The sequence below is a fragment of the Cynara cardunculus genome (genome assembly GCF_001531365.2).
Source record: "Cynara cardunculus var. scolymus isolate 2C chromosome LG 6, CcrdV1, whole genome shotgun sequence".
NCBI classification, from domain to species: Eukaryota; Viridiplantae; Streptophyta; class Magnoliopsida; order Asterales; family Asteraceae; genus Cynara; species Cynara cardunculus.
Genome location: NC_037533.1, coordinates 15,517,921 through 15,533,247, shown reverse-complemented (window position 1 = coordinate 15,533,247; position 15,327 = coordinate 15,517,921). Strand labels below are relative to the sequence as shown.

Sequence of the window (15,327 nt, the reverse complement as noted above, 5' to 3'; positions counted from 1 at the left end):
GGAGGAGGTGCAGGTGCTCCATACATCGGCGGAGGAGGCGGAGGTGCAGGTGCCCCATACATCGGCGGAGGTGGAGGTGCATCACCACCAGGCAATGGTGGAGGAGGTGGTGCTGCAGGCACTGAGGGTGGGGGAGGCAGGGGTCCACTACTTTGAGGAGGAGGTGGAGGGGGGACTACAGGCATGGGGGGCTGCTGTGGAGGCGGGGCTTCATGTATTGGAGGTGGTGGTGGTGGATATGGATCTCCATGGATTGAAGGAGGAGGGGGTGGTGGTGGTGGGGGAGCTTGTGAGGAAGGCGGCGGTGCTATCTGAGCTGGAGCGGGAGCTGAAGCTGGAGCTGGAACAACTTGAATGGGAGGTGTGGATGTTGAAGATGGAGTAAAGTCTCCATACACTGGAGGTGGTGGTGGAGGTGGTGGTGGAGCACTTTGTAAGGGAGGTGGAGGTGGAGCTTCCACTTGAGGTGGTAGAGGTGGAGACACAGATGGAACTACAGTTTCTGGAGGTTGAGGACCTTTTAACTGAGGTGGGATTGAGGTTGGAGCAGATGTACTTTGTGTTGGTGGCAAAGGTGAAGGCTGAACCACCACATCAGCTCTTGCAGATTTTTCAACTGTAGAAGCATCAGCAGGGGATTGAGTCGAGGTAGGAGCCGAAGGCGGTGGTGGAGGTGGGGCTGATGATAATGATGCTGCGGAACTTCCATCATTCCGATCAGGGGCTAATGGTGGTTGTACTTGTGGAGGGAGGGATTCACTTTTAGCTTTTACCAACACATCACTAGCAGGTGCTGCTTGAAGCTGAGGGGTGGAGCTTGACAAAGAACTTGGCAGTGGTACTGGCAGTGAAGCAGCCTCCACTGGTTTTCTTTCCAAATTTTTCAAAGATTGTGGCAAGGCAAGAGACCCATCAAGAGGTGGCTTCTGAATCCGTTGCACATCCAAAGATGGTGGACAAGAAGCTTGTTTCCCCGATCTTCTTGCAGTTCCTTCAATAGACTTCTTCTCCGCCTCCTTCGATGGGGCCACCACAGGGGGCGCACTGTTATGTCTTGAGGGCGGATAATATACATGCATTGAATTGGTGTAGGAGCCTTTGTTAGAAGGAATCCACCGCGACACAGCATTTGGTTTTGCCTGCCTTAGAGTTGCAGAGGTTTCTTGTGGCTTAAGTTTTTGCTTGCCAACAGAATCTGCAACGGTTTTTGAGTTGGCTATACTTTTCCGACTTATATTACTACTTGCCTTTGGCTGCAAATCCTCTAACTTCTTATCAGAGTCATCAGCAACCACCACTGTCGGCTTCAAATCAACCTCTTCTACTACTGTAGGCTTTAAATCAACATCTTTCACTTCCTTCGGCTTCAAATCATCGTCTTTTGCTACCACAGGCTTCAAATCAACGTCTTTCTCTACCGAAGGCTTCAAATCAACATCTTTCGCTACTGAAGGCTTCAAATCAACATCTTTCGCTACCAAAGGCTTTAAATCAACATCTTTCGCTACTGAAGGCTGATCTTGAGGTGAATACGGTTCTGTTACTTCCATAGCTGTATCATCTGTTTCAACATCTACTATGTTGTCTTCCAATAAATGCATAGCTTCCCCTTCAAGCGCACCTATGAATATCTCTTCTACTTCGAAGAACTCGTCAGGTGAAGCACTTCCGGTTGTCTCACTCCCATCTGGAGATGCTCCTTCTGTGGTGATAATAGATGGTAGAGGATCAGCATCCACAAAAAGTACCTGATACAGATATGAGTATGCATTTAACTTCGTGCGCTTTCTGAAATAATGACATTTTTCCAGTATAGAAAGGTAAAAGCCTACCTCCGCTTTGAACTCCTTCGGCATCTGATCCCGGGCATCCCACCGAAGATCAACTTCATCACGGCCCAACATCAGTACATTGCCTCGGATAAATGCTGTGTGGAAAACTACTCTGAACAACTTCTCCTCCTTTACATGATCATCATCCAAATGAATGCATTCAAGAACAACATCCCCTTGAACACGGAAATGAATATCTATTTTCGCCAGCTGACATTCGTCCTGCAATCATAAGCTATAAAGATTATATTACGGAGCAACTTGTATTTCGTTACAATTCATAAACCAGGAGCCGAATAAGTTTACCTGTTGATAATAGCGAGCATGCTTCTTGGTTTTTAAGGTGGAAAATAAAAGCTGACAGCTTTTATTGGCTGCTGTCGATAATGGATCCTGACCATATACATTGATTATAGGTCGACAACCCTTTCCACCAATTAAGGGAAGGACTCGAAGTATGACACAATCCAAGGCTAGAGGGGTCTCCGAGGGTGGCCAATCATAGCCTAAATTTCTCTTGGTGATGTACTGAAGATACCTCAACTGTGAAGGCTGAGGATTTAAAGGCGACAAAAGATGAAGAAGCTCCCTAGGAGCTTGTTTGTATACCATTTCAAGAGTCTTTTGCTCACCAGTATAATGCTTTCGAAACAAAAGAAGCCCAGCAAGCATAAAGGCAAGCACAGGCCACCCTCCTCTTTCACAGTGCATCAACAGCACATTCCGATTTCCTGACATTGACAGCCAGTTCTCACTGGATCGTAAAAAGTCATTGATCATCTCCAACGGTAACATAGGGCACCCTTCATATTGCCAAGGGTACTCCATGACTGTTATAGAATGTTGTGGCAATAAATCAGAAATTTGGGTCTTTTTATCACCGCCTTCTTTAACATTAAAAACCATGAAAGAAGATTCAGGGTAGTAGTCTTGGAGCTGAGCTACAATGCCACCCATGTAGGTCTTGTATGCATCTCCTTCCAGTACATCAGATGAGAAGCAGCAATCGAAGACTGCAAAACAAAACGGTGGAAAGAAAGATATTAGATGATAAAGACGAATATGTTTCTCAGAGGCTGAAGTGGCATGTATGTTTTATGAGTTCAAAAAATAAAACCTATCCAGGAACTTGCTACTAAAATAAAACCACCGAGCTTAGTATCCCACTAGAATGTGGGGTCCGAGTGGGGGTTGGGATGTAGGCAGACTTGTCATCTACCCCAAAGAGTAGAGCAGTGAAAAGTGTCTGAGAAAGAGAGAGTTTGCTAACTTGATACTAAATGAGGATTATGAAAATTAAGATGGGTGGGTAAATGTTGGGTTCATGTAGGATCATATCTCAACTTATCACAACCTTCATTCACATGGTTACGTAGAGTATAAAATAACACTAGAGTTTTTTTTCTTTTCTTGGAAGCATGTCCCACGCTATGCCCAGACTAATCCAGACAAATTATGACTGTAAGACATCAACTCTGATAAACTCGGTGGAATTGAACTCAGGGTATGTGGAACTCCCTGGGCCTCAACCATTACGCCACAACCCTTCTGGTTAAAAGAATAACACTTGAGTTGCCAACCAAAACCAGTCAATAAGTAGCTACTCCTGCAAGATCAGATTGTGTCCTTTTCCCACATTATGATTTCCGAATATTAAACATGTTGGTAAGAAATCATTCTAATCTTTAACGAAAGAAAAAACTCAAATAGTAAAACAAAACTGAGAATCTATTTACCCATTTCTAGCTATCCAATGTCCACCAAGACTCGGGTTATGTGGTATTCATTTTCATCTACCACCTTCCCCATGAACAACTAATGCAAGTCGTGATAATCTTACTCATTCTAGAGCTGCATAAAAACACCTACTTCAATTCTGTTAGAAAAATCCCGACATATGCAGTGCTTCCAATGTTGCAGAAATGAACCTAAATCAGAAACACCAATTCTGAACCAGATCATGAAGCTTCAGTTTTTCTTACAGAATCTCCAAACACGAGACTGAAATGTCATTTCATAGGTTTAGGACTCCTCATTTTCTACATACCACATTTCTTATCATCCCATCTACATAAAGCTAGCTAGCCCTAGCATAATGTGGTCTATATGAGGTTGCATTCTCATTTCGCTAATTGAACCAAGAAAATCTGAGCTCAGGTCAACAATTATACTACATCATCACTCAAATATCTGAATGAGCTAAAAAATCCCCCCACATTGATGTCCTTGGGGGTGGGTTCCATGTGGGGCCATTTAAAGTTGACCGTAATCAACTTTTTACCCAAATTACTCAAATATCTGAATGTCTCATGCTACACCATTTTCTTAGTAAATGCCTCAAAATTTTACAGCAAAAAACAAGCATTTTCTGCCAAAATGCAGGTTCGATTCCAGCTATCCGCCCAAAATGATTGAAGCCTGGAAATGAATATTAGTAATTTATTTACTTATAGGAGTTGTTAAGCATGCCTTCCCCCCAACCCAAGTCCTTTTCTTTCTCAATGAATGCTATCAGTTTCAAATATCTTATTCTACTCTTGTTGCATCTTCAAAAAACTACAGAACTTCATAACAAACAATTGGCAGCTAAATTGATAACTGAACTAAGGACTTCTTAAAATGTAGCTTCCTAAATCCAAAGGAAGATAAAAAAACCCAAAGGAACTGCATGAATATGGCCAGAGAGAAACCCACATAAAGGATGTAATCATTCCTGAGCTTTGAAACTCAAATTTCACAATTGGGCAGGCGAATTGTTTATTTTCTTTTCACAAGATTCAAGTGAGAATTGGAGGATAAAAGTGCATGGTACGTACCGAAAACCCTCTCGGAGATCTCAAGGAGGCGATCCGGCGGCTTACGATAAAAGAAGCGTCTGAACAGCGCCATTTAATGGCGCTGTTACCTTCCCGACCGGATCCCAAATGTTGATTCCCTATATCCCCAATTTCGCCTGTCCAAAAATGTTAACCATGTCATATGGAAACCGATCTTGCAATTCTCCAATTTTGGTTTTCAAATTACACCCAACAACCAATATGATGAATGTGATGACGGAAATTGTTCAATCCAAACTACTTCAATGATGTATTCAATGAAGACAACAAAAACAATAAGAGGGTTTTGATTATGAGGTGGGTGGGGTTATTATGATTACGTAATTCAGGTTGGGGAAGAATTTAATGTGTTTAGTGACAGCAAGATTGATAGGGTTTCTGGGCAATTATCATGGGTAAGAAAAATGGCGATCGAAGCAATCACCATACATACAACTATATATATATATATATGAAATTTGATGATTTGGGAAATGTTGGAGTGAGGGAGTGAGGAAGAAGAATTCAATTGATTCTGGGAATTGCTGCAATTTTTTTGATTTCTTATGCAAGTGGAATCAGAAGAAACTCAATGGAGATTATGGACGAAGAAAGGGAGACGGGAGCAGAGCTTTTTCCATTTCGTTTGTTTTGTTCTTAATAAATTATTTTATTTTCAAAATTAAATATAATTTTTTTAAATAAACTATCAATTCATAAATTAAAGTCAACTTTTTGTTTTTTTATTTATTATTTTAAGAATAAATAATCAAATAAAAACAACAGAGCACTTTAAATCAATTTTTTTATTTTTGATAACTGATTTTTTAATATAAAATAGCAATATATTTTGTTTTTTGTTTATTTTTAAACCAATTTTTTTGTCTATTTTTAAAACCAATTTTACTATTAAATTGTAATATAATGAATTTTGCTTCTATTTTTTAAAATACATTGTTATTAAATTAAATTACAATTTTTATTGATTGTCCATATGGTTTGAGTAAGGGATTGTTTACCTAAATACTTACCCGATAAGTGTTTACGGGTAGGAGTCAACACTATAATCTATTTTACCAGATAAGATTATAATATATTAAAACAGTAATGTATGCAACAATTTCCCCGTAAACACTTACCCGGATAAGAGTTCTCACAATCACTTATCAGATAAGACTCTCTATCCCTGTCATCGTTCTTACCGGGTAAGATTTTCAGCCCTTGTCATGTGCATCAGGTGAGGAAAATTACCCGATCCACACTTACCGGGTAAGTATTTAGTAAACAGCCCCTAAGTTCTATTAATTGTCATTATAGTTTTGCAATTACATCACCAGTTCTCGTAGTTTCAGTTTGCTAGTTATATAAGGGGTATTTTGGTCTTTTTCCCTTTTCTTTTATAAATCTTTATAATATACAAGTATTTAATGCAAAAGTACAAACATCTGGAATTAAAAAAACTAGATAACCTCCCACCCCACCCAAACTCGAGACCACCGCCCTTTATGCGTAAATAAGCAAGCAACGAGCTTTTTTGGCAAACTTCTTGAAAGAAAACCGCCCCAACCTTCCATCTTCATCTTCGGCCTTCCCAATACATTCTATCTCTATCTGTTCCTCCGTTATTCTTCTTCCCCAACAGACCACCAGGAGTCCAGAACCAACATTAATGGACCCCCTACTCGGGTTAGAAAACTTTGACTTAAAAGCTTCGTCAATAGGTTTCCCATTAACCACAAGGGTTGATGTCTGGTTGGTTTGAATTTGGCTCCAAAGGTCAAAAGTACCAGGAAGTCTTAGGTTCAAATCCAAGAAAAAATAAAAATTCTCTTATAGCCACGGAGGTTCAAATGCGATGACTTTGTGCTATCTGCAAAGCTTTACACATTTTTTTTTATTTAAAAAATATCGTAAAATAACCAAAATACCTTCCACATGTGACACTTAAAACTAATATAATCGATCGTGTTGGCCTATCAACATTTTTTTTGAATTTTAAAATAAATAATATATTACATTTAATAATATTAGAATAAATATCAAAGGACGAGGAATCCACTTCCTCAAACAATTAAATAATATATTAATTTTTCTTTATTTTTGTAACTTATTATAATATTTTGAGAATATAAAAATCTTGATAATTTTAATTGTATAATAAAAAACCAGAAAGAGTATAATGTTTATTAAAAAAGAGAAAATGATCAGATATTCTTAGTATATGATCGTTTTTTATTATGACCCTGATGAAAAAATTGGCATCGTCATCGACATCTTCTAAGTTTTAACGTAAATATAAAACCAACATTAAATCATTGATCATATAAATCGAGGTTTTATATAAAAATATAATTGCCTTTTAACCATATAAAAAGAATATGGGGCCCATTTTAGTATCCAAAAAACACACATTATTTGGCATGATGGATTTTGTCATCATATGATATGTACCAAAGTGTACAAGCCCCGTTCATCCATTTGAACTTTTTGTTTGGATGTATAATTCCAAAATTCTGAAATTCCTTTATTGCATTTAAGTGAGTAAAACAAAATTTATTTAGTTGTTTAACATTGAACTGGTATTCTAGACTCTGAATCTGACAAATGACCTGAGCTTGTCTTATCAGGTTCTTCCTCATTGGTTGTTGAATTCTTTTTGGTAGAATGATTACCAAATGAATTGGAATCCGGAAGGAATTGAAATGAAATGTTATCAGGTTTAACCAAGTGTTTGGTTGACATGAATAGAATTTAATTTGTCTAATGAATTGGAATCTATCTATTTGGTTTGAAACAGAATTGAAATGGAATGATAAAAGGACAAAAATACCCTTTCTTCAATATTTTTTTTAAAAAAAACTTATTTTTTTAAAATACAATCTAATAAGTCTACGTCTACGTATTGTTGCTAAACTAAGTCGGGTCATTTCATGTTCCAATAAACAAAAGTTATCAACAAAAGTCATCCCGACAAGAACAAATCATATACAAGTCTTTTGCATTGTATAAATATATATATATATATACACACACACACATACAAACCCCTTTTATACATTCGGTCATTGAAAGCAAACTCTTGACTGTGCACATTTGGTTTGTTTATGAACAATATATGTTTATCGGCAGAAATATGTTCGAAGTAGCATAAATATATATTGTCATCCCCAGTTCCTAAAGTAGCATAAATCTGTTTGAAGGAAATAGTAGCAGAAATCGGTTCGAAACAAACATAGATCATAAAGAAGCTAGCAGTTCATATCTTGAGATGAAAGCAAAAACAAGTTTGAAAATAAAACAATACCTGTTTGATCGATAGAAAACGGTGTTGATGAAAGCAACGTTCAATGGATATAAAGCAACGTTCGATCGAAATCAGCGTTCGATGGAAGATGATTGTTCGTTCAATGGAAGATGAAAACAGAAGTGAGCAAAAGTGAAAGCATCGACTAGGGTTTAGTAGTAGCAGAAGGGTATTTATGTCATTTGAACACTTTTGGATGTGATGGATTTCAATTCCATCAGATTTACTAAGGAATGTGTAATTTCTCAAATTTGGGAATCCTTGGAATTCAATTCCATTCCATGGATAACTAAACATTGGAATGGAATTTGGTCAATTGAATATTTGACGATTTCCAATCAACAACGGGCAGATCTATAGGACATACACGAACACATACCTCACAAGCAATGCATTTATCAAATTCAAAGCCAATTCTATCAGATTCCGGCGGATTCCGATGAACCAAACGTCCCCTTAAACTTGTCATCTGACTTAGATCAACTGAATGATCAATCAGCAGTCTGAGTTGACTGACTATAAATATTTGTCATTTATCAGTTCTAACTTTTTCCCCAACAAAACCCACGAAACAAGAACCGACTTGGTCCACGTCAATATCAAGTCATGACCACATTAACTAATAATGACGAATAAAGAGTTATATGAATTATCTTGTGAGACAAGTTACGAGTATATGAACATCCTATTGTTGCATCATATTCATGTGAGAAATTTATAATAACCAATTTCATATATTTATCTTGTTTTTAAAAATCTTATTATATGCTCTTAAAATCCATTAATATTAATATATTTCATAAAACTAAGTTACAACGAACTGATAAAACACATTTAAATACAGAATAAGCATCGATTCCTACCACTACAATAGAAGACTCCATAAAACTGATATCCAACAAAAACTCTCTCGCTTTCTCAAAACCAGATAAGCTAACAACCAATTTATCTGCTAACATATTTATCAGTTAGTTTGATTGAAATGAAAATGGGTTGTTGAATATTACTCAAAACCATAAAAATTCATGCAAATTTTTCAGTAGCTGTACATTCATATTCAATCACCTCTATATATGACAAAGAAATTGAAATTCAAAAAAATTACTCTTTAACTAATCAATGGAGGTCCAAAGTGAGGAAGATGATCGATGATCGAAGAACCCTACGACCATCATCTCCGTTTGATCATGAACTCTCAGCAATTGGTTGTCTTAAACTCTCGAAATTGTTCTTCAGGATCTTCATTGATCTTCAAGAATCGAGAATCGAGTTATTCGATTCAAGAAGATTTTATGTTCATCAGCCATTCTTCCTACCTAACAAGAACAAACAAATAAACTCATACACCCTCCTCATATTTGATGAGGTTTGAACCCCTGACCTCCTAGTCCTAGGAGACCAAAGACTCACATACCGCTAGGGCAAAGGCCCTTTAGTTATGTTTATGATATTTGTTGTTACTGAATTACACAATCCTCAAAATAACATAGATAATGTCACGTTCGGCACCCATGAGCTAGTTTATTTTTTAAACTTATTAAATAATCCTCGTTTGGTTGGCCATAAGCCAACTTTTTAAAAGAACTACTCCAAATAGCTTTTCAATAAGGTTCTCGGGTTTTTTTCTCCCAATTATACGCCTAAAATTGAAAAAGCCCCGTTCAGTCGGCCATAAGCTAACTTTTTGAAAAACTACTCCGGGCGGTGTTTTCAATAAGATTCCAGGGTTTTTTTTTTCCATTTTCTTCCAATTATACCCTTTTTATTTTTCCAATTCATTTTACAACATGTATTTTTAGGCCATTTTACATTATCATCTAACTTATCAATTAGTTTTTACCAAACTTTACTAGTTTATTAGCCAACTTTATCAGCTAGTTTGTCAAGCATAGTGACAATAGAGTTTCTACCTCTTTGGAGCCACGATCTTCGAACCGCTTGGCGAACTTGGCGTTCATGTCTCTCTAAAAGTTCATCGATTTGGTGTGATTGAGTTAACAAAGGACCCGAAAACTCAACCTTATCTTCTTGATTTTGATAAATCTGCATCAACAATTTCAAAACTTCAAAACTTTTGTGCCAAAAACGCAGAAACGAACGAAACCCTTCATGGGATTTGCGTGAAAGACAAAAACGAACTTACAAGATCGATTTTCTTAAAAAGTGCGATAGACGGATATTGAGAGGGGTAACCATCAGATGGACCATCGAGCTCTAAATGGCTCCAGTTCTTAACTTTGGAATCACGGCCTCTGGAACCAGTTCGTTCAATCTTTTCGCTATGTTTTGGCTCTCTTGGATGTAATGTAACCGAAGACTCGGATACAAGACTTTTTGAACTCGACCTGCTGCGTGATCTTGTAGTTGAAGAATCATTGAATCGCCTTCTTGCCCATGCAAAACCACTTGATCCTGAAACTTGTAACGGACCCGAAAACGGAATGTCTCCTTGAGACGCTCTGTCTGTTGTGTTTACAAACGGCTTTCGCGGCTCAAAACCTAAGATTATATCATTGTCTTTTTTATGATCTAAACTAGTTTCAACGATTTTGTGCCTGCCTTCGGTTCTGGCCGGCAAATTCTGTTCAAATAGCCATTCCTCGATAAGAATATAAGCATATATGTATGCATGTGTATGTGTGTGCACTAAATCAGCTTTGTAGGACGTCAAATATGTCTAAATGTCCTAATAGACTGCTTTATGCGACTTAAATTTATAAGACCAAACAATTGTGCATCTTATGTAAAGGTGTTACAACAAGTTAATAGAATCCTTCTGGCCCTCCTAACAAGTTCTATATGACTTATAGTAACGCACAGTTGTTTGTTTCTATAAACATAAGTCCAATAATGCAGTCTATCAAGACATTCAGATATTTTGCATCCTATAAAGCGGATTTTGTTAAGGTGATATGTGTGTCCATATATATATATATATACACACACACACATGTATATAGAGTGAGACCTCCTCAGGCGCCAATTTAGACACGCCATTCGGGTTTCTAGGTAATCTTCGTGACATTTCAGGCACTCGGTTTCTTCCAGCAGGCCTCTTCCTGAAAAAGGCATGCGTTGTTATCAAAGTTTTCGGAAATAAATCTACTTTTCAACCTTCTATGGAGGTCACACGAGCATTAACTAACAAAAACCAAGATATAAACTGATGAATGGTTCATGTGACATGATCAAATATGTGAGACCCCATTAGATTACTCTCCAAGAGCGCTCTTGAGGAGAGAAGGAAGGTTACAACATATATGTAGATTTCGATGTCTTAGATATCCCAGATCAATACAGGGTCCGTTTTGCCACTTATATGTTCAAGAAAGAAGCCAACAACTGATAGAGACCGGACTTGAAATCGAACGTGCAACTTTTGGAGCTTCCTGACTCGTCTTAAGATGTAAATGTTCTAAGTTTATATTTACTCTTTGAAATGTAATATTTTGGGTTGTAAAACATGCTTTGGAAGTTGTAACCTATGTCTGGCGTTTTTAGTAGCTCTGACTTAGTTGTGTATTTATGTTAAGTCCCGTTAATGACATTGCCCCGTTCCGAACCACGTGGATGGGGATGTTACAATTGTGGTGTCAATGGTCCAAGTCTAGCTGGCATGGGACTCCAACACTCCCCCTCCAACAGAGACTAGACTAACACAGATTTCCCCAGAGTGTCGAGTCGCTAGAGTGGTAAACATGACTCTGATATCATGTCAAAATATATGAAACCCCATTAGAATATCCTCCAAAAGAGTCCTCTGAGACAGAATGGAGGTTCCAACACATATAGAAGAAAAATGGTCCAAGTCTAGCGCATATGGAACTCCAACAATCCAGGGAAAAGAGATTTACCTTTTTGAGTCTTCGCGATGCTTTGCATCGATCTCTTTATTTGGAGGGTATTTTGGCAAGCTCGATGGCTCACAGGCATACGGCCATGTTGTGAAGTACTGTAATACCATACATATGATCAAAATCGTTAGGTTTTCATACGACAATTCGAAAACTCGACAAAAGGGATGAAAGTTACCTCGGATGCAAGAGCAGAGGAAGCAGTCCCACGCTTATATGGTTCAATGGACAACAAAGTTTCGATAAGATCTACAGTGTTCTTCGGTAGATCGTTAAAGGTTTCCGGTAGATGGCTTTCATAGGGAAGTTGCGGTTTAAACAATGTGGCATGCGGAAGTTTCGACCTTTTCCAGTAATCATCACACGGCGATCCACAAAGCTTAAAGATTTTGTGCATTTGTTCCACCTGAATTTGGAGTACAAAGGAGAAAAACTTAATAACATTCTACTATACAACATCTTCCCCTTCCCATTTCTGAAAATGGGCTCCAAAAAGGGTTAAATGACCTTCTCAGGGTTTTTCTAGAAGAATCCATGATCTTGTGGCAGGTTTCAGAATGTGATTGCTTAACAAAAGAATGTCACTTTCCATATACAAGAATGCCTAGAAACCTGTCAGAAGGCCATGGACTTAAAAGGCAATTGTCAGGAGGTCATTTAACTAAATAACCTCTCCGGGAAAATAGTCTAAATTTGAATTTTGGAAGTCAATGTAGTACTTTTTGAACTTGAAATTGATACAAAATCCGCAACTTTTGAAGCACAATGTCTTTTCTGTAGTGTTGGTTCGTAGAATTCTAACATGGGTATCGATTCTTTCTTTTCAAAAATCAAAAAACGCTTATGAATTACGAAATCACGAAACCATCTGTTTGACTTTTAAAAGTCAAACACAGTACTCTTCTAACTCAAAGTCAATAAGAACTTCTTAAACCCTTTTGAGACCCTATATCTGTAGTTATGTACCGTAAGTCCACAACACTAGTTCTAGAGACAAACTAATCCATTGACTATTCCCTTTCGAAAGTCAAAGATCGCTCGTAAATTTGCAAGCCGAAAAGCGAACTATTTGACTTCCGAAAGTCAAACTCTGTTTACCTCAGTTCGACCCTGAAGAACCGGCACACCACGAAGAAGCTCCGCAAATACACACCCGATACTCCATAGATCAACCGAAGCATCATAATCTGTAGATCCCAATAAAAGTTCAGGAGGACGGTACCATAACGTAACAACTTTACTAGTCAACGGCCGCCTATCCCGAGCCACATTACAGAAATTCGCCAACCCAAAATCGCCAATTTTCATAACACCTTCGTTATTTACCAAAAGATTCGCCCCTTTGATATCCCGATGCATTACTCCCCGTGAATGACAATGAGCAAGCCCCGATAACAACTGCTTCATGTAGCATTTAATCTGTTTCATACAAATCCAGGGATGATCTTTAAACAATCTCAAACTACCCGTTAAATCCTAAAATAGAAAACGGAAAATGCATCAAAATGCAACAAAGTCTGGTTTAGTTCCTATTCAGTGTAATGAATAATTTCTTTTCTCAATCGATATAACAAAGTTTTAAAAATTTCTATCTTGTACACATTTTGTCCGTTAACCTGCTAATCTTGGTAAAAATCTGATGAGGTGGATAGCCGTTTACGAAATGGGTACTGCAAAATTGACAATAAATCTGGAACCCACGTCATCAAATGTTACAAGATCAGCAGGTCACGGCTTTGCAGATAGCCTGGAGTCACCGCATTTGAACCTCCGTGACCACAAGGGGATTTTTATTCCTCCTTGGATTTGAACCTGGGACCTCCAGGTACTTTTGACCTTTGGAGCCAAGCTCAAACCAATTAGGCACCACCCTTGTGGTTGAAAAAAAAAAGTTTTTGTTACACTAAATAGTAACTGAGGCAAGCTTCTCTGAATTTTGATGCATTTTGCCCTAATAAAAATGAAAACTTTACGAGTTACAAACCTGGGATTCGGTGAATTTGATGTCGGGGGATGATAAGAGTCCGGAAATATCATGTTCCATGTACTCGAAAACAAGGTATATGCTACATGATAACTGCGAGGTAATTATCCCATCTAGTTTCATAATGTTCGGATGGCTAAGCCTACGGAGAATCACTATTTCACGAGCCATAAACCGAACACTTTCAGGTTCAAAATTGTCAAACCGCACCTTTTTTAGTGCAACTATCTTCCCGGCTTCTAGGTCACGAGCACGAAAAACGCTGCTGTATGTACCTTGCCCGACCTATATATGCAAATTCAATATCTTAGCCCTTAGCCAACGGACACCAACAAACGTTCTATGCAACTTCGTTTAGAAAGGGGAAAGTTCATTTAGCACATTACAACAAAATTGGCTTTATAGGACGTCAAATATGTCTAAATGTCCTAATAGACTGTTTTACAGGATTTCAGTTAATAAAAACATACAACTATAATTCATATGTAAAAATGTTGTAATAAGTTGATGGGACATTTTTAGGACGGTTTTGGAATAAGGTGTCCTATTAATTTTTTAAAGAAGTGTTATATTAACACATCCTTTTATAAGACGGTTTCGGTGAGAACTAACTATTCGTGAATTACCTATAAAAAAAATACCTAAATATTCATGAATTATTCATAATGAATATAACAAGTTATTCATAATGAATACACCTAGTTATTCATGAATCATTCATAATGAATCACATCAATATCATCATAATAATTGAAACGCATATCCTTGTAAACCCTAAATCACAATATGATCATATTAATTGAAATAAAGATGAAATATGAACATCAATGGTGATGGAAACACACAGTGAATGTGTTTGTGTGTTTAAAATGGTGAAGAAAGTGATTAACCTTTTCTAATTTCTCAAAGGATTCAGCTCTGAGAGGCACCCAGCCATGGATGGCTTCACCGGCAACTGCACTCAGCCACGCCGGCCAACCGGCAGCCACTTGCTCTACTTCAACATACCTATGCATATTACCCAACCTAAAACTCACCGACTCGCCGGCACCACCACCGCCGCCGATGGTCCAATTCGTCCGCCCTGACTCACCCAACTCGCTCCCACTCACCCCTGACTCACTCCTTGCATTCTTCTTCTTCTTCATACTCTTCTTGTTGTTCTCCAACTGCGCCACCACATCACCACCACCACCACCACCACCATTCCCATCTATACTCCGGCAAGAACCCGCCGCCGCATTGTCGCGAAAAGCCCCGGAATGATCCACCGCCGGCGTCACTGAGACTGTTTGTTTCGATGTCACACAACCCATTTCTAAACAGTGCTTCAAGAAACTGAATCCATGAAAAGAGGATTCGAGTTTTTTACTTTATTTCAATCAAATCTAGATCAAACCCGGATCAAGAATCACGACAATCTTAATCGAGTGGCGTCTGATTCTTCAATCTGGTTTGAAAAGATCACCGGAAATTCTTCTTGAAGTCACTTTTCTCTTTCTGTTTCTAGAAATCTACGCTACAATCGTGGAAGATG

The 15,327-nt window shown here is 38.1% G+C and overlaps 2 protein-coding genes across 2 annotated transcripts in view; both read right to left on the bottom strand.

Annotated features, from left to right (window-relative positions):
* LOC112514186 (formin-like protein 20) overlaps positions 1-4,721 on the bottom strand; it is a 13,130-nt gene extending 8,409 nt beyond the window's left edge. The window contains exons 1-5 of the mRNA XM_025120515.1: positions 4,649-4,721; positions 2,139-2,845; positions 1,833-2,054; positions 1,605-1,748; positions 1-1,376 (exon numbers count right to left, since the gene is read on the bottom strand). Of these exons, the coding sequence (XP_024976283.1) occupies positions 1-1,376; positions 1,605-1,748; positions 1,833-2,054; positions 2,139-2,845; positions 4,649-4,721 (2,522 nt within the window). The remainder of the gene's footprint in view (positions 1,377-1,604; positions 1,749-1,832; positions 2,055-2,138; positions 2,846-4,648) is intronic.
* A 4,223-nt stretch (positions 4,722-8,944) lies between these two features.
* LOC112514478 (protein IMPAIRED IN BABA-INDUCED STERILITY 1-like) lies at positions 8,945-15,106 on the bottom strand. Its single transcript, XM_025120969.1, has 9 exons — positions 14,681-15,106; positions 13,791-14,075; positions 12,905-13,225; positions 11,985-12,212; positions 11,807-11,904; positions 10,921-11,011; positions 10,096-10,533; positions 9,863-9,995; positions 8,945-9,268 (listed from the first exon to the last, which is right to left on the bottom strand). The coding sequence occupies exons 1-9, from the start codon at positions 15,104-15,106 to the stop codon at positions 9,252-9,254; spliced, it is 2,037 nt and encodes a 678-aa protein (XP_024976737.1). The 3' UTR covers positions 8,945-9,251.
* Positions 15,107-15,327: the final 221 nt, after the last annotated feature.